The 20,763-nt window shown below is 38.7% G+C and overlaps 1 protein-coding gene across 1 annotated transcript in view; it reads right to left on the bottom strand.

The window, feature by feature from the left end:
- ESR1 (estrogen receptor 1) overlaps positions 1-20,763 on the bottom strand; it is a 160,864-nt gene that overhangs the window by 68,955 nt on the left and 71,146 nt on the right. Inside the window, 1 exon segment of the mRNA XM_040059234.2 lies at positions 3,798-3,988. Within this exon segment, the coding sequence (XP_039915168.1) occupies positions 3,798-3,988 (191 nt within the window).

Genomic DNA, 20,763 nt, shown 5'->3' on the forward strand with positions numbered 1-20,763 from the left:
TGAAATACATCATCCAATTCCGACATCCAAATTTTAGAGAGGCTGTTATGGGTGCGGGGGGAATGAGTAAAGGTGCAAAGATAATGGACTCAGAAGATAGAAAGATATACAGCAGGAGACTGAAACATTTTAGTTCTCTTAATATGTCCAGGTGATTTGATGACTTGATGACCTAATTTTTAAAGAACTTTCCACAGGGGAAAGATAGTTGTTACTAAGACTGGTTCATGAAAGTGATGTAAAAGCCAAAGACACATAAATTGGAATAGTACACATTAATTTGGTAAACTTTTAGTATATGGGAGGACAAATCATTAGAATAAGCCATAATTTTAAGAAAATGTTTGAGCCTAAATTCTAAAAAATTACTGGGCTTTGTAGATGGTTAGCATAAAAAGTTTATATTGAGAGAAGAGAATTATTGATCTAATGCCCCTTCTTGGTCTTAAAATTCATAAATATTTTAAGAGAGAAGTACAGTGTGTTGTGGTGTGGCTCCTTGTTATGTTTCTGAAATCAAGCCCCTCAACCAAGTACACTTCTGAAGGCTACATATGCTGGGTGAAGAGTAAAGCACTCTTCTATCACCAAGCAACATGGTATCCTTGTTGTCTTGTGACTTTTCTCTCCCATGAAAGATTGTACATTAATATCACTCTGCACTGAGGTTTCTCAAAACAAGATCCCAAGTCACTTTTGGGACATAAACTAACAAAACAGACTGACACAGGCAGTTTCAGGAGGTAGTTCAGGTTTTCCACAAACCATGTGTTGTTTAAACAAAACTGAAAACTTACGCATACTGAGACAGTTTATAATTCAGGTTACCTCTTAAGCTTTAACTACTTGACAATAAACACCTCAGCATTTAATACTCACAAAATATTACCAGGAACATTCCAGATCCCCTGGATCAAAGTGGAGCTATCCATTGTCACCTCAGGTAAGTTCCAATGCAGATGTGAGTTTTCATAAAATTTCAGTATGTACTTACACAGGTAAATATAGATACCTCTGGTATCACTGAGAATAACAGAGATAATTCATTACTACATACAGCTTGTTTCTGTCTGTCCTTACTTTTTCTTGTGGTTCTATTAAGAACAGTGTAGAATGTTTGTATACAGTCTAACAGAAACATCAACGTTCATTACAGCAACTCTCCTATGAAATCTCTGATGAGAAGAACAGAAATTATCATCTCTGCATCTATATATATACTGAGAAATGCAGGTTAGCAAAGAACAAAGTAGTGCAGCTATCTTTGCTGAAACACCAAAAATCTTCGCTTAAAGCATTTTGGTTTATTTTTGTTCATACAAAAAAGTTCTGTGAACCTCAACAGTGTTTGCTCACATGCTTCACAAGATTTTTTTCCCATTTATTTTAGGAATGCAGAGCACATATACAATGTAGTATATAGAATAAATCAAAAAAAATATAAAAATATTGAGTCTATGTATTCCTCTATAAATACACCAGCACATAAGTAGCATTCATTCCTAGCTATCTGTTCACAACATATTTAAAAATTTTATCATCTGCAATGTAAATGTATGTTTTTGCATCTATTCTCAATCTAAAAATTACTTTCATTTTCATAAATTGGACACATGTTCAATGAGAACATGTATTTGCTGAAATAGAGGTCTCTTCCAAATCCAGCAAAAAATTCAAAAATTACCTTAACTCATTAAGACTGGGTAGCTATGACTTTAAAAATCCAGAAGACTTTTCTTACCCTCTGTGATCAAATGATCACAATTCTCTCATAAGAACTCATATTCTTGAATTATTTCCTTTATAGCTATGGATTTCATTTTTTACGATAACCTCATCACCAAAGAGGTGGATTGACTGGAGAAAGTCTAGAGGAGCTTAAGAATTGGGATCAGAAGTTTAGAAAGCATGATCTACTGAAAGAACATGGTTTGTTTAGTCTAAAAAAGAGAAGACTGAGAAAAGATATGATAACAGTCTTCAACTATGTAAAAGGTTGTTGTAATAAGCGTTCTTTGTGCCCACAGGGGATAGGGCAAGAAGCAAAGAGCTTAAATTAGAGCAAACATGACTTAGAGATCATGAAAGACATTTTATGGAATCCTGAAAACTTAAGATTTAAAAGCTTATCTACTGAAAAATTACCTTAAATATATACACATAGCAAGAAGCAAATTTACTAACTAGTCTTTAGTGTAAGCACAAATAGAAAACAGATCCACTGTGGTGGACCGCAACATTTGTCCATGTGGAGACCAGAGCAAAACCACCAAGTGCTGACAGCAGAAGCTCAACAAAACAGAATCATTTCTTCTTCCACAATGGCCAAACACTGAAGATCTTTGCTGCACAATTACTTGATAGCTCTTGCTTTTGCTTAAGGCTAATTCAATTTGCATTTTGTTGTGACTTAGTTCAGTTCAAGCACAAGGACATAATTTCAAAAGTCTAAGAATAATTCTGACTTGGTCAGAGGAACTGAAAAGGAAAAATAGCAAATACACAATAAGGGAGCTGTTCTGACATCTCAAGTTTAAAAAAATTACTCTGATGTCAAGAATAAAAGCATTTCACCCTTTCTCCCTTCAGTGTTGCTTATTACTGACTTCTGGGTCTAACCACTTGCTCTTTTAAAAATCATTTCAGTGTGTCTGGACAAACAGAAATATGAGTAACTATTAACTAATCATTGTCATTCAAATCATTCCATCAATGTCTACCTTTCACTTTCATACTTTCACTTCTTTCCTTCAAGGGGGGGGAATTCTGAGCTGAATGCTGGAAGTCCTATTTAACTCACCTCAGTGCTAGTCATGCAACAAAGCAGGCAATAATCACATCTTGTGATATGATGTAAAACTGTTCCACGCTATGTTTACTTCAGTAAAACAGGCAACAGAAATTTTTGCGCCTGTGTATCACCTAGAGATTTAAAAAAACTATAGAACCTAAATAAAGCACAGCACTTTACCAGTTTTCTGTTTAAAAGGAAGAAATCTGTTTTATTTTCTTCTCTAAAACTTAGATACTGAACAGTAGGTGTATTTTCAGTAGAGTTATAGTTATTTCTTACTCATTTTAAGAGATGTTGAACAAAGCAAAAAAAAAAAAAGAAAAAAAAAAGAAAGAATCTGTTCCACAAAGAATTATCTCTGTCACAGTAATTAACAGTGTTTTTCTTAGATGCCCTTTACTCCACTAGCTTTTTTAACCACAACAAGACTGTAAACGAAACCATTCTGTGTACAGTTCAAAGCCCTGCTTTGTTGACAGACACAAATAATATTTAATCAAGGAAACATTCCTTTTCAGCGCTGGCTCTCAAAAGACATCTAGCATCTTTAAGGAATTGAGATTTGGACTGAACCATCTGGCTAATGGAGCACTAAATTAAGATTAATAAATCAATCAACAGGAATTAATCATTTGAAGGGAATTCTCAAAAAAAAAAGTGCCTTGGATAAGTGGAAAGGTATGCATAGCCTGAAAGAGTGACCGTCTTGATCCCATATGGATTTTTGAATTAAATTTCTCACTACCACCATGGTCAGATGTACCTAAACCAAGGGTGGTACAGAAAAGCTTTGCTTTTCCTCATTAATGTTGGACTAAATGACAACATATTTTATACCTGCTAAAAGCATTCACCAAGTACAGGGCTAAAACCGTGTGGGAGAGCACAACTCCTAATGAAAACCCAATAAATGTCATTGTCCCAGACTCAGGCTGGAATCCCCAGTACCTTCAGTTTCCTCAAGAGTAAAGAGTAAAGGTGACTCGCTTGTAGAGTTGATTACCTTGAATACTCCTTTTGAAAAAGGCTTTGCAGCCCTCGCAAGACCAGACCCCGTAGTGGTACCCTGAGGCGTAGTCGTTGCAGACGGCACAGTACCGGGTTTCCTTGGTGGACTCCATGGACAGGCTCCCCTTCTCGCTGGCACTGGACATCCTCTCCCGGATGCTGTGGCGCCTGTTATCGGAGCTTGGTCTGTTGACAGCAGAAAAAAAAAGAAGAAAAAAAAAGAAAAAAGAAAAAAAGAAAAAAAAAAAAAAAAAAAAAAAAAAAAAAAAAGAAAAAAAAAAAAAAGCATAGTTCTTTCAGGGAGGTCAGGCTTCACCCACTGCTTCAGGTTGTAAGAAAGAAGTCCTTTTTGCTTGAAAACAACTGATAGACAAAAAATTTAAAAAAAAAAAAAAAAAAAAAAAAAAAAATCTACTACCCTCTCTCCTAGTTGGAAAGCTGCAGAATTAGTAAGATACAGGGCAATTTCTTATAAATCAGCCTGAAGGTATTGGGCATTGTACCTTGAAAAATAAAAGAGCTATTTGATAAATAAACCAATTTTTCAACAATACAAAGAAATACCAAAAAACAGCACTATTTTGTGTACCTGCTCCCATCCAAAGGTTTCAGCATAACTGCAATATCAGCAGCTAGGCTGAGAATCTGAGTCAAAAATCCCTTGTGTCTACACCTGAATTAGTTTAATTATTAACTTAAATTATTATATTATATACACCTAAATTATTAACCAAGCTGTTTTCAAGTGTTATTGCCCAATTAGAGATGCAAGCTTTCCTTCACTTGTCAAGATCTGATACTGCATTAAAAAGTGCTTTTTCTCATTACAATACCACTTTCATAAAAAATTAAGAATTTGTTTTACCACAGCTAAAATAAAGGGTATTAAAAATGGTTGCCAAAGAACTTTTGTCTCAGTGACACAGACGTTACTGCACATGTACTAGACATGCACGTGACCAGCATGTGCAGGATGCTGCGCAGGTGAAAACCCAACAGATCTACCTGTAAATGGCAATGAATTCACATCCTTGAACCTAGTAAAAGGTTATTATGGGTAGCTGCTGCAGGTGTGGTACACAAAGCTGAGAGGATGTGAAACTGCGAAGGGAGCCACCAGTGAACACTGGGACTGCCCCTGGAAGGCAAAGAGTTCTTGCAAAACATGCTTTCCAGTAAGAGTCTGCACTAAAAATTGTCCAGGAGACAAATACCATGGGGTGTGACAGCACCAGACAAGCTAAAGCATGAAGAATCCTACTGTTTATAGCAATTATCCACTTACATGCGTTTTAATTGCTAATGAGTAAACAGGTGGCTTTTATCTCCCCAGAGTCTCAGCATTTTTGTAAACATACCCTAGTTTTTAGCCTAGAAGACTTTCAGATTTCTTCCTACATATGTAATTTTGCCTTATACCCTTCCTGTGTGGAGCAAAACTTGCTTTGATGAACCGAGACATCTGGCATCAGCCACACCTTCCTGCTCCAAACCTCCTGTACTCCCCAGCAGCTTTCTGATTTCTTTAGGTATGCTCTAATATCTCATCTAGCCTAAGTCCCCTGACATCTCCTGCTGCAGTACCTCTCAGCTGCTCTCTACCAGCCAAAGGCGCCTGGACACTCCCACATGCGCTCTCAGCCATCCCCTCAAGAATTTGTATATATAATTTCTGTCCCCAAATATGGTATTAATTCAAAGCTTTTCAATGAAAATATATGAGTTATTAGAGGAGCATGAGGCTTTACCAAGTTAGCAGAAATTGCTACTGTCATCATTTAGGAAAACTGCATTTTTTTAAACCCAATGTTCTTTGCTGAGATTTATACAACAGCTAATTTTGAACATTTACTTTAATAACCTTTTTCTTTTGCTTGGAACTTGTGCAGAATGAAGAATTGTAAAGGGTAAATTGTAAATCGCTGACATGACACATCTCTGTTTTTTTACTGAGACAGGAAAATTGGAGAGTCACAATTGACAGTATGATTCTATGAAACTAGGCAGGGAAAAAAGTAAGTCCTTGAATATTTTACATGTTAACATGTAAAAAATTTAAAATTCCATATGTACCAAAATCAATACAGTCTCATTAATTAATCGCTATGGATACAACACATACACTGTAAATTTAACTACCTTTAAAATTTCCAGCCCAACAAATCAAGCTAATATTTTTTATTCTTCTCAAGACTCTGTACCTTCCTTTGAATTTGCTTTATCTCAGTGCCTCATTTAATTGACTTCTTTTTTTCTCTGCTGAGCACGGATCAAAGCTGTTCTTTCTTATCTTCTCCACCCCATTCTCATCTGTCTGCAGCTTTATCACCTCTGTCAGTATAAGTTTAAATAAACCATGTTGTGGCTTCTTTAAAATAGATACTCTTCCATACACATAACTGCAAGAATGTTTAAAATATTTGAGGTAATCCAGTAAGCAATCTAGTAACTGTCAATATAATTTTAACAGCAATAGACTAATCCATTAGGTATACATGATGAATTGATAGATATGCATAATTTTTCATCCTTTTTAAAAAACTGATACAAATATGCATGTTACAGAAGATAAAGTTCCCAGAATTATTTTCATATCAATAAGAAATACGAAGAAATCAAAACTTTGCACTTTAAAAAACAGTAGTACGAGAAAAAAATATTCAAGTTTCAAAACAATTACATATTTTTGCAGGTGTGTACAGTTTTCCAACATCACACACTTACTAAAGCAATCTGAGTTTCCCAGCTGGATACAAAAGAAAACCCTTTCACAGGTAAAACCAAAATTAAGAAATACGAAAAAGTACTGACTCATCTATCAGTCTAGATAAACTAAATTTTCTACTTTTCAGAATTTTCATCCTTTTTCAGATCAAACCTGGGTTCACCAACACATTTTTATTGAAGTTATACTTCAGAAAGATAAAAGAATACTCAAAAATTACCTGAAACAAACAAACAAACAAACAAACAAAAAGTGCCGCTTCTAATGTAGAACAAATTAAGAGGTCATTAAATATGTGCACTCCGAAGAAAATAAGCTGCCTGAAAACACTAAGAAGGATGACCCACTAAAGAAAGGTATCTTTTCATGCGTGTGTGGAGTCTGTCCCGCTGTCCATCCTCAGTCTCAGAGCGAGGCCCCTTTTCCACAGGGAAGCCACAGGCAGAAGCAATGAGAGAGCTTGCTCCTGCAGGACTCTCCGGGTCCGTGCTCCCAGGGCTCACAGGGAAGCAGGGCTGCTGCTCACACCTGCTGCTCACAATGCCCACTCCTGTCAAACCTGACTGGGGCCTTCCTGCACGCCAACTTGCAGCATGGGGACAGCACCATAAATCTGCTAACACAGGCTTTCACAAAGCAAAAGGAATCTAAAGCGACCTTGCTGCTTCCTGCCCTCAGAATCAGTCCCTCTCCAGCAGTGCTCCAGCAAGGTTTTGCAAACTAGCCCTGAAGTCATCACATTCAGGCTTTGGTGAACCACAGTGGGAAGAACACTAAAATAACCCTAGCCCCATATTCCCCAAAAATAACACTCCTTCTATTCATAGAGGGGAAATAAAAGCTGGTACTAAATTAAGTCAAGTAATTATTAGAGGAGGTGAGGTGAAAGACTTTTTGTGAAAAGGGGATCCCAACAATAGAGATTGCTAAATCAAAATAACATATCTGATTTCATGCAGAAACCAGCTGCTAGTTAGTGTATATCACAGATGCTGTGTCCTGACAACAAAAAACCAAAAAACAAAAAAACCAACCAAACAAAAAACCACAAAACAAACAGACAAACAAACAAACAAACAAACAAAAAACAACCATAACAAACAACTCTTCATCCACTTTTTAGTTAGGTTCCAAGGGCTGGTCTTCTGGACAACATAGTACGACAACCTAACTCAGATTAATGACTTTGGCAAGACCATCATTCCCAAAATACAAGAGCAGAACATTTTCTGCAATTCCCTTTGTAACCTGTGCACACAATAATAAAACTAAAAAGATCAAAAGATCTTGCCATGTTTACCAAAAACCCCCACAAATCAAAGAAAGAAAACCCCAGATAAAGCCCTCTCTCCAAGGCCTGAATATTACCAGAACAGATTAGAAATTGGAAAAAAACCCCCAGAATTTACTGCACATTCCAAATGTAATAACACAGCAGACATAAAATGGAAAGTTTGGAGCCTACAGAGCAGAACAAGCTTGTCTTCCACACTCCCTTTCATGTTTCACACTTCAATGAGTGTGTAAGGAAACGACCCCTCTGTTTTATACATTCACTCATCATCTGCAGCTCTGAATAAGAGATTAATCTCATATTGACTGCAAAGTAAAAAGGAAGTGTGCATGAGACAATTACAGTTTTATAATGTAAACTCAGGTTTTTACATCAAGAGAATCAAGCTGTCAGGCAGAATGAATTTAGGTTAGTCCAAAGTACACAATCCACACAACAGTGAGATAAGGCCCAATTTATTCACAGCCCCAGCTTCACCTGAAATAAAGAGGCTTCCTTCTAGGAGGGCTTAAGGGGGAAATCATATAAATAGACACCTTGATAAATTCTAGTTTTCTGAATTTATTTTCAAACATGAAACTTTAATCTGCAGTTGCTGAGTCTTTCTTACAAGAATGGATGAAATTTCCCAGGGTAGGGTGCCTCAAAATTAATGGTCATTTCAAAAGCAGTCAAGGTCTAGTACAAATGCTTTCCTGCACATTGGACTTATAAGAGCACCTTTCTGCCATTCCATATGAAATTAATCCACTGTTATGGGGAAAAATATTTATAAAATACTGTTCGAATACATCTAAGTGCTTGAAAACACCTTCAAGATATCCCAAGGAGAAGCACTGAAATAGGATTGACCAAGGATATATATAAAGAGAAAAACTGCCAAATACATTAAGGACCTCAAAACTGTACTCTCAAAGAGTAACTCCAATGAATAAAAAAAAAAAATTATATGTCATCTAAATGAAAGTATTGACTTTAAAAAAATATCTAAAAATGTCTGGGGCTGTAATTAAGCTAAGTACAACCTGATGATGGAGAGAAAAAGCCTCACATGAAGTTGTATCTCAAGTGGACAGAATCACAGGATTTTAGGCCAGATGGAACTTTGGGACATGACCACAAGCCAAGCTAGTGTTGGCACAAGACAGACTACAACCATGAAGGTGGGCTCCAGCAATGCCAGCAATGAGAGCAGAAACTGGCATCACTCCTTGGTTGATAATCCACCGGTGGTGAAGAGCAGCTGGGGCTCACCCTGAGCCCTGATTGTCAATGATTCCAGATCCATGGATCTGAGCACATGCAACACACACAACTAAATTCTCTTCCTCCCCAAAACAGGATGGTTTATAACACCATAAGAGAACTCTTGCATAGCTCCTGACCCATGCCTTGGGAGAGGGTCACTTAACCTGGCTAAACCCTGCCTGGGAGCCTGAAACTATTCAGCAGCGAGAGCCGTCATGCTGATCTTTGCACCATGCCCTGGCCTTGTTTAGGTAACTAAAATATATGCAGGGCTTTCTTGCCCCACTATCCTCAGTTTATTCCCTGATGATCATCAATGTCCCTGGGTGTAGCATCAAAACCAAGAGTAATAAGCATTTCCCTTAGACAATGATGACGTCCCTTCCAGCTTAGTGCCTCTCTAAACTTGACATTCAAGTTCACCAACAGTTTCTGTATGGGATAAACATAGCTGTGAAAGTTTGACACTCCTGGGTGAAAAGAAGCTGTAGGATAAGGAAGAGCTGCCTTTAATTCATAGCTCTAAATGGAATGCATGGCTAACTCCTTCCCTTTCCCACAGCCCTGACAGCTACCTGTGCCTTCACAAGTCTTTCTGTCAAGGGAAATACAGACTGTAACCAGGAATACCACAAGAGCAGAGCTCAGCAGAGCACAGCAGCTCCTTTGACACCTAGACAAGACAGGAGAAGGCCATCCTGACAGAGAAATGCTCCTCTGGTCATTTATTCTCATTAATTTCATGGCTTTTGCTCATCTCTTGTCTTCCCCTTTGGGGTAAGTGCAGGGACACCTCAACAGACTACTTGCATAGAAAGCCCCAAGTTGATTTAGAGAATGGATGAGGTGAAGAAATATTGACATAAAAGAATGAGGAGAGATGATATGAAAAACTACTTTTAAAACAACAGAAGATATATGTGAAGGCCAAATAAGAAAAATGGCAAGGAAACAAACTGAAAACTGACCAGCCTTATTGCAGGAAAAAAAAAAAAAAAAAAAAAAAAAATAGAACTGACAAAAGAGAAATGTAAGAAAAATAAATGAAAATAAACTTATATGAAAGTTGAATAATAAAATAATCTTTAAATGATGACAGTATTTCACAGTGTATTCAGAAAATGTATTTTGTAGCCAGAACACACTGAAATGCTTTCTTTAGAACTAAAATAAAATACAAATTGATTTGACAACCTAAATTTAAAAACTTACGTAAAATATTTTGGTGTTGACCAAGAAACAGTAGTGTTGAGGACAAACTCTGGCGACATGAAAACAAAATCCTATCTTCTCTGGTCATCAAAACTTCTTATTTGACATGAAATTAAACATTTCCTTTGGCATTAGTTTTATCATCTTCCTTCATTCATTAACTCTGGTTAACTTTAAAATGAGTGATAGAAATGCTACTTTTGTATATGCCAAAACTATACCACTCCATGTGTGCAGCAAAATGTCCTCTAGAACTATCTAGTAAAGTCAGTATAAATTTGCACATTCTTTCAGTCCCTTAGAGCTTATTTTTTGACAAATTTAATTTTATTCTCAGATCTATCATTAATACTTGCTGACTACATTAAAGGCTAGAGAGATGTGCTTATGAACGGTCACCAAGTGGTCCACAACATCTCCTGGAGGTTCTAGTGATGGGAGGGTAAAGGAGCCCAGACTACTAGTTCACGTGTCTAATACCTGAATTGGGATATTTTCAATACTTCTCTCTCCCATACTTCCAGTCCTTGGACTCGTTTTCCATGACTTATACATGTCAGCTAATAATTTTGCAGCAGATTCCCTTGACAACAAAGAAGTTTGCCCAGCTTTCAAAAAAAATCTGGAAGTTCTTCTTGGGAATAGCAGGGGAATGAGGAACAGTTTCTAAATAGGAAAGAGCTCAATCTGTTTGTCAATTCTATGGGTCTGAAATTTAAAGTAAAAAAATCTTTCAAATAAATACTGAGAAATTGATTCTCCTTCATTCTGTTTCTCAGTGCTGTTGGAATCTGAACTATAGCTCACTTACAGGGTCATTTTCGTTATTCTTAAGTAGAGAATGGTGGTATATCTGTACTTTAGGGAATAGCCCAAAATTGAAATAGATTCAAAGCAATAGCAATTCTCTGGGGTTTGTTTTTTTTAAATTTCCTTATGCAGACAAGTTTAACAATTTCTTTCTGTACATAAGGTGAATGCAGAAACACCCACACATATTCTTTAAACACAGTGGTTGAGCTGCATCTCGCAAATGCTACTCAAACCTTCATTTATCTATCCTGTGTATATGTATGTTATCTTTAATTACGTGACCATACTTTTCAAAGGGCAACAGCTCATCAATGCAGCAAATAAAAAAGAACTTATTAAATGAGCAGCTACTCTGCCTGTGAGGGTTTTTTTTCCATGACCACTCAGTGTCTGGTGCCTTACTATCAGCACATTGTCAAAATTCAGAACTAATTTCCTCCCAGTATTTCCATGCCCCTTTAACAATTTAGCAGCTGGCAGGTCCTAATGAATGTATTTTTCCAATACTCTTCTGAGTTGAAAGGATTAAAAAAGAGACTGAGAGAGATTAAGGTCAAAAGTATATACTGAATTATGGGCAACCTGAGTTTTTAAGTACTCACTATCAAATAGGTTTTGAATGCTCAGAGCGTTACTTCTCTTGTCTGCAATTGCAAGAGCAAATGTTCAACACTTACAAGAATCAGACCGTAGGACTTCCATTCTGCACAAAGAAAATTACAATACAATGCCAGAATGCTTGTGAAGAGTTTGACTTAAATGATTTCTGAACTTTACAGAAGCATTTGTGGCAGAATTAGACAGAAATTTAGTTCTTCAAGCCAGAAAATCAGCTGCTGCCACATAATAATTTTTGCCTCTTTCCCTTTTCAGTTACCAGCCTTTGGTAAAAGTAAGTAGAGAATTTACAGTGACATGTTCCACTACAGAAGTATGACACATTCCACAGATGATCCTTTTCATATATTCAAACAGCACCCCACTTATAATTACTTTATAAATATGGATAATAATTATAATAATAATCACAAAGGGACCAAATAAGATTTGCACAGGTCACCTTATCTCGGGCTTAATAAAATTAAAAGTTTGCAAATAATAGCTTTTCAGCATGTAGCTTCTCACCTTCTGAAGAGGACATCTAGAAAAACAAAAACGTTACCTTTCTGCCTCACAGAGTCCCAGACAGCAGAGCAGGGCCATGTTGGTGGAACCCTCACTTGGGTTAATGCAGCGTGGCATGACAGATCACTCATTCAGCAGCAGAGGAAGGATATCAGTGGCACCCACTAGCTGTTGTATGTAGTGACACCACAAGTCCTTTCTTCTACTGTATTTTAGGAGAAGTAAAAGCTCTTAGACACACAGAGACTGCTGCCACTGCTGCCAGTGGGAACCTCTGCCCTGCCCTCCTGTAGATGTTCTTCATCTACCATTCTCATTTGGCCCATCCAGCTCCACTTGTCCCATTCTTACATTCACCTTCACCTTTGGGCTTTCCCTTCCAGCCTCATCTCCCTGCCTAGAAAGGACAAACTTCCCTCCTCTGGTGCCTGGCCTGACTGCCTGGCTACTTCCCTTATGCCCAAATTCCCTGCAGGCATTTCATCCAAAGCTCTCCTCACTCTCTCACTACTCATTCTCCTCATGTCCTGGGCAGGATGGCACCACTCTTCTTCCTCCCTCTGTACTCTAGCAACCCAGTCTACCCTGATTATGTAGCTTCTGTAATATTTATATATAATCCTTTTTCTTCCTGTGATCTGACCCAGAAGTCGCTGTACAAGCACATACTGATATTTGTAACGAAAGAAGATTTGAGGGACCTTAGTAGTGCCACCTCTTCACCATATATAACTCGTTAATCATAAAAGGACCTAACTATATATTTTTTTACCAAGGCTGAATTTAAAATTTTTGCAGTCCTGTGGCGAGCAGCTCTTTATAAATGCTATCAACTAGACAAACGATGAAGTTTTTCAAGTCAGTCCTACTAGAATTAAAAAATATAAATTAAAAAAATCACAAGTATTTCTTTGTAATACCTGTAAAGCTCTGAAATGTCATTTATGTATAGGCCCTTGCTTTATATGATTTGTAATTCTGTCTTTTCTCCTCTGGAATGGGACTGCCTCTCTTAGAAGACAAGCCTTCAAAGTAACCATTCCCCATAGCCTGAGGTTTTGTGTGCCAGGACATTTTGCCCATGGGATAAAACAAAGGCCAGAAATACATCTTAGAAGAACCAATTAAGAGATGCCATGCAAGCCATAATATGTGATACACACCATACTATTTTACGCCAGAATTTAACTTCTGAAATAAGAGAAAACATTATTCTCCTATTAATATTTTGAAGACTACTTAAATCACCACAGAAATCTATTTTCTGCAAAGAAAAAGTTCAGACAAGAAAATTTCTTTCCTTCAGTTATCAAGGAAAAAATATTTACAGTGGGATTTCCATTCTGCAGAAATACTGATTTTTAAAAGATTTTACAGAAATATATTCAAACACCAAAACTTTTCTTTTCCTGCAATACACATTTACAAAGAAAAAAAAACATGTATGTAATTAGTATAAAGAATAAAAGACTCATCCATAGGTACTATTCTGCCTTGTTAAACAGAAGGAGAAATTGCTGAGATCTCTACCAGCAGCCAAACTGCCCTGCAGTCTCGATGTGACGTAAGTAACATCAACAGACCCACAGAAATTTTATAGTCTGCACTCCCTCTAGAGTAGCATGCTGTAAAGCACGGGCAGAGCATCACTTAAGAGACTGTATATCATGACCTGCCCCACAGGAACTTGTTTTAACTTGCCGTTACAATATTTCCAATTATTAAGCCTCTCTCTGTGAACTGTTTGCTGCTTCACTACCTCGTGGTTAGCCCAAGTCCTCTGCTGGAAATATAGCTAATGTTCCCTCAGCTATTTTCAGTCAGCCTGGAAAATAATTCAGATGCATCTCTCTTGGTACACATTTCCCTTCCCTTTCCTGTCACACCATGTACTCTCTCTCCATCCTTTCTTCCAGAGTCTCCTTTCTAATTCTCCTGTTCTCATAAAGACTTTGCTTGCCCCTTAGTGAGCATAAAAATCTGAAAGATGCCTTGCCACTCTCTTAAAACAGCATATTGAGCTGTTCTTATGTTTTTCTCTTCACAGAATAAAATCTGCCTTTTCTGCAAAAGATTACTCTGTTGACTTGTATATCACTTATGATCTTCTCTTTCACTTAGACTATTTCTTATTCTGATTTCCTTTTCTCTGTTTATTAGTTCTCCAGTTATTGTGCTTGTTCATTAGTCTCTTCCTTCCCAAAGGCCAGGTACTACACTGATCCTTAGAATTTGAGAATTATTTAATGTTTTGGATTCCGCTGTGGTAAGCAGCAGTAGAAAAGCATTCTCTTACATACTTACATTTCAAGTGACCCATTTGCAGATCTCTGCTACCTAAAATGACTGGCAGATAACTTTTGGTTATTTAAAAATTAATGGTAGTGTTGGATCTGTGGAGTAAAATCTCTACAAATTATTTGGTTTGTATATCTTTTGAATCCCTGCTCACTGGATGATCCCTCTACTCTTTAAGGAACAACACCAGTGGAAAAAAAAAATTATCCAATTCCCTAGGATATGAAATAATAACTGATCAAATTGCTCAGGGTTTTTCTGCCCACTTCTACCTCCTGCCAAGTGCAGTTTTGCCTGGGCACGATCTGTCCCTGATACCATCTCTCAGCCCCAGACTCTGCTGCGTGAAGAGTCATATAATCTGAGGAACCTCATTCCACTGTCTCAAAGCATGCCAAATTCGATGAAAAAGCTGCTGACAAAGTGTCCCTGGGCGCTGCACAAGATATGATTTTCTGGCAGCAATACGAAGTTGCTGTGTGGCTGTGTGGCTCTGGAGACAGGAGCAGCAAGGCCCTGAGTGTGGCAATCAGCTATGCCCACAAGTGTGCCAAAGTGGAGGGCTCAGCAGGGAAACACTCAGGAAGTGTGCACTTAGGATATCTCACTTGAATGTAAACAATCTGAAGAATACAAGGTTTGAAAAGCTGAAAGCATTAACAAACCAAAAGGCCAGCTTCAGCTAACAATCTCATGTACATCCTGTAGAGCTTTCACACTTTTAGAAATTCCCAGTCATCCTTGTCTCTATTAAAGTTATTCTATCCCTCAAGGACTCGGCTAGAAATTGCACCCCTGCATTTCTTGTAAGAGTCTTAGAATTATAATATGGCTTTTGTGAAAAGGCTGAAGTTTGTCCATTCATAACACATCCAGAAGAAGTATTTTCTTCAGGTTTCACTCTAGCAAACCTTTTCCAAAATTACCCATACACCAGGCTACTTTTTTTTTTTCTTTCTTTTTTTAATGCTCAGACAAACTGAGAAAAGGAAAAGGTTAAGTGCACTCAATAAATTGGAAAAAGGTATTCCAGGAAGTGCTGTCAGATTCTTACACTTACTTCCAAACTATTTCAAAGGTAAGTACCAGCAGAAACACAGGAATCAGTCATAAATCTTTCTTTACTGTGCCTTTATAGGACTTCTAAGTGCTCATGTGATCCTTTTATTCTTGGGCAAGCCCTCTTCCAAATATTAAGGACGCACACATTGTTTAAGCAATTATCCAGAGGTTCATTAAATTCCTTGGAAAATCTTTCAATGACCAACCTTAAACAAGGTTTAAGAAAAATGCTTGAAATATTTAAATTTTCTCATTTACATCACCCTCAAAATCGTTAACTAGGAATGCTGATTGCAAAATGCAATATTATAATTCAGATACCATTATTTAAAAAAATCCAACCAAAACCAATCTAATGTTGAAATTACATTTCTTTAGAATGAACTCCTAAAATGTTACTTTAAGGGGCATACTGCATTTCAAAATGAACTTTTGAAACAAAAACACTGCTATAGCCACGTGTGGTCATAACAAAGAAATCTGAGAGCTCTAAGCCACAGGAAAATAAGCCTTGGTGAAATAAAAGAGTACTTAAAGTAGTGCTTTGAAGTCCATCAAAGTGAATGCAGACCTCTTGTAACAGCTAGAGAAGAGACAAAAACACTTTCCCAAATGGATTACCACCAGGCCATCTCCAAGAAACTCTGTGCTAGCTGCTCGTAAGAATACAGAAAAAAAAAAAAAAGACTAGGCAGGGGTGCCAAATCCAAAAACATGATGGGCAGCAGAGAAAGAATGAGGCACTTGGGAAAAACTGACACCTGCCTGTAAAAATGCTCGACTATTTGCCCCAGCAAATAAGGTTTATCTGCAACTCCTGGTTTTTGTCCCAAAAATCCCTAGGAAGAGAGCCTCTGCAGTGCCTTGGTGCACAGTTCAGAGCCCAGTGAAAGAAAAAAACAGTTCCTGAACATACAGACCCATTTGTGCTTAAGCCAATTTCATCAAACCAAACTAACAAATACACATATTTAGGGTAAAATTTTTGGTAATATTATTTTAGAGTTATTGAAAAACCCCTGAAGGACAATACAGTCACTGGTCACAGACAGCATGACTTCAAGAGAGGAAAGTCCTGCTTTCCATACTTAATCTCCTTTTATGACAAGGTAACACACCTAGCTGATCAAGGGAAACCAGTTGACATAATCTTTTCAGATTTTAGTAAAGCTTAAGATACTGTTTCTCACAGTATCCTTCTGGACACAATGTCCAGCTCACAGCTGGATAATCCCATCATGAGATGGGTGAGCACCTGGCTCATGGGTTGGGCACAAAGGGTTGTAGTGAATGGGGTGACATCAGACCTGTCACCAGTGGGGTAACACAGGGCTCCTACAGAGGGACATAAAAAAATTAGAGGGCTGTGCAATCACCAACCTTAAGAAGTTCAACAAGAGAAAGTGCTGGATTCTGCACTTGGGGTGGAACAACCCTTGATGTACAGAGACACTGGGAAACGAGAGTCTGGAAAGCAGAGCCACAGAAAGCGACCTGGTGGTTCTGGTCCATGGCAAGTTGAACGCGAGTCAGCAGCACCCTGGCAGCCAGGGGGGCCAACCCTGTCCTGGGGTGCATCGTGCACAGCATGGCCAACCCTGTCCTGGGGTACTTCGTGCACAGCATGGCCAACCCTGTCCTGGGGTGCATCGGGCACAGCATGGCCAACCCTGTCCTGGGGTGCATCGGGCACAGCATGGCCAGCCAGGCAAGGGAGGGGATTGTCCTGCTCTGCTCTGAGCTGGGGCAGCCTCACCTCCAGTGCTGGGGGCAGTTCTGGGTGCCACAATGTCAGAAAGATATAAAACTATTAGCATCCAAAATGGGGCGACAAAGATGGTGAAGGGCCTTGAGGAGAAGCTGTATGAGAAGCAGCTGAGGCCAGTTGGTCCATTCAGCCTGGAGGAGACTGAGGAGAGACCTCACTGCTTGTTTCCTCATGAAGAGAAGAGGAGGGGCAGGCACTGATCTCTCTGTGCTGACCAGTGACAGGACCCAAGGGAATGGCCTGAAGTTTTCTGAGGAGTGGTTTCATTTAGATTTTAAGAAAAGGCTCTTGACCCACAGTGTGGTTGGGCAGTAGAACAGGGCAGCGGTCACAGCACCAAGCCTGACAGAGTTCAAGAAGTGTTTGGACAATGCTCTCAGGCACATGGTGTGACTCTTGGGGCTGTCCTGTGCAGGGCCAGGAGTTCAATGATCCTTGTAGGCCCCTTCTAATGCAGGATACTCGATTACTCTATGATTCTACAGGTACATGTACAAGAAATATGCCACCCAGACATTTAAATATGACTTGAAAGTCATATGCCTGAAAGTGTAACAAGGGTAACTGATGGGAAAAAAGCCCATGGTCAAGTGTAACCAATCAAAGGACATGTGAAAAAAGCCTGACAGAAGACAAACAGACAGTATGTCCTTTCAGTTAAAATGGAGTCCAGACGGATGCGCAGAAATAAGATACCTCACAAAATCATGGTAGGTTGTGAGGAAACATTGATCCAGCTGAAGTATTTGACTTATACTTGTCCTCTGGAAATTGCTGAATTCAACTTTGCATGCCAAGTCATAATGTGAATAATAATGAACAGAAAACCATGAGATAAACATGCTAGAGTTTGACACAGCTGCGGAGTTTGTCAATACCGTGTACTCTAGTTCTTAGGTGTGTCCCAGCTTTTTAAGGCCAGACCCTGTTAACACACAGTGACATAAAATATAATTATTCATTCCATATGTCATAGAGGTTCTCCAGAAGTACCACAGAATCACAGAATTTGGGTTGGAAGGGACCTTTAAGATCATCTGTTTCCAGCCCTTCATGGATAGAGACACCTTCCACCAGCCAGGCTACTCAAAATCCTTTCCAGCCTGGTCCTGAACACTTCCATGGATGGGGAGTTCAGAACCACATAAGAAATAATAAGAAACAGAACGTGAACAGATTGTTACATGAAGGCCACAATTTGAGACACGCCCACCAAACCAATTTTCAAAATTATTTGATTTCTCAGATTCTACAGCTCTTCTTTCAAACAAGGACAGCCATAAACATTCAGCATCTCTCTAAGTAACCCTTACTTACAATAACAGACATCACCTTTGAAATTTTAGTGTTGAAGGCTACAAAGGCTGTAATTTTTCTTTATGTTCAAAGCACAGAAACTGTAAACTGCTGCCAGACATGCAGTCTAGTTCTCCTGTCATTTCTGAACATAGATGTTGAGGTCCAGAGTAGAAAATTAATGCTGTTCAACATACAGTCACAAGTGGCATTTCCTGTTCCTCACAGCAACACAGAATAAGTTCAAGTTCTTCACAGGTGCCTCAATGTAACACCTCATTAATCTTCTCACTTTTTATTGTTGGTAGACAGTAATTGCTCCCTGCCCTTTAAGTTACAAAGGAAGGAAAAAGTCTATTAGACAAATTAATGCAGAACTAAATGTACAGCATTATGGACACAACAGCCACACTTCCGTCATGACGTTTAAAAATATATTACCCATTCTGTTGGGAGACACCTAATACCAGTCTACCAGACACCAGGGATTCATGCTGAATATTCATTTTCCAGATATCCACGACTCTTATAAATGAAGGGGAAATTAATTCGCCCAGGTTTGAACTTCTGTTTGTTGCATCATATTCTTTAATGGCTAACTATTGCAGAAAACTCATCTATTTACTCATTTCTAGCCAAAATATTCTTTGTTGCGTACCGCTGAATGTTGGAAGTGGACGTTGTACTACGCTTAGCACAGCAACCTTATTAACCCACCATGGTCCAGTCCAAGCCTCAACAGGAAAGCAGCAGTTCATGGAGCTGAAGCTGGCAGCTGATGGCAGCACAACCCTCCTCAAATCTGTTCTAGGAAGAACGGGATCCTATCCCAGCCCCAGAATCTGCAAGAGCCAGCAGCTATGACAATTTTCACCAAAAACACCTAAGATATTTTGTACTTCCCCACACCTAAATAGTCCCAAGAGCTTCCAACACTCTGTTTCAGACATCAGTCTTCCATAAAATGACCTGAACAAGCAACAAGCTGGGAGAAAACACCAGGCTCTCATCTAAGCTTACTGTGGTATAAATAGAATCGAAATTAATGCTTAATTTTCCAATAGTCCATGTATTCAAAAATATATCTGCATATGGTGAAGTACTGGGTCCTGCACTTGTGTCGCAATAATCCCATGCATCGCTACAGGCTTGGGGCAGAGTGGCTAAAGAGTTGCCCAGTGGAAAGGGACTTGGGGGTGCTGGTTGACAGCTGCTGAACAGGAGCTAGCTGAGCTCAGGTGGCCAAGAAGGCCGACGGCATCCTGGCCTGTACTGGGAATAGTATGGCCAGCACGAGCAGGGCAGTGATTGTCCCCCTGTGCTCAGCACTGGTGAGGCTACACCTCTATATCCTATGCCTGGTTGTGGACCACTCATTTCAAAAAGGAGTGTGCTGGAGCAACTCCAAGAAAGGGCATAAGTCTCATGAGGAGCATTTGAGGGAAATGGGGTTATTTATTCTGAGAAGACTCTACAACTGCCTGAAGGAGGTTGAAGTGAAGCGGCGCGGCAATCTCTTCTGCCCTGTCTCACGTAAAAGGACAAGAGGAAGTGACCTTAAGTTATGTCAGGGGAGGTTCCAAAAAGATTAAAAAAAAAAAAATCACGGAAAAAGTGGTTAGGCATTGGAACAAGTTGCCCAGAGTGGTGGTGAAGTCATTGTCTCAAGTGTTCAAGAGGCGTCTGGATGTGGCACTTGGGGATATGGTGTTGGGGTGATTATGGTGGTGCTGGGTTGATGGTTGGACTAGATGTTCTTGAAGTCTCTTCCAACCTTGAGCATTCAGTGATTCTGTCATATCAAAAGTGTTCTATAAGACAAACAGGAAGATATTTCAATTATTGCCGATAAAGCCTCTGTTCCTTGTTGCTTCTGGTTTGGTTTTAATTTAGTTCTAATTAATAAAAATATTTTGAAATCTCAGTAAGTTCTAAAATTGTACTGTCTTTCTTCATTAGTTCCATCTAGCACCACAGTCACTTAATTTCACATACATATTTATGTGAATTTAAAGATCACAAAGTTAAATAATTCTAAATCATTCTTGTCTATTGCTAAATCCAGAATCCCAAGCCAGCTTCAATCAGGTCATGTTGAAAAGTATAACACATAAAATGGA

Source organism: Hirundo rustica, chromosome 3 (genome assembly GCF_015227805.2).
Source record: "Hirundo rustica isolate bHirRus1 chromosome 3, bHirRus1.pri.v3, whole genome shotgun sequence".
Taxonomy (NCBI): domain Eukaryota; kingdom Metazoa; phylum Chordata; class Aves; order Passeriformes; family Hirundinidae; genus Hirundo; species Hirundo rustica.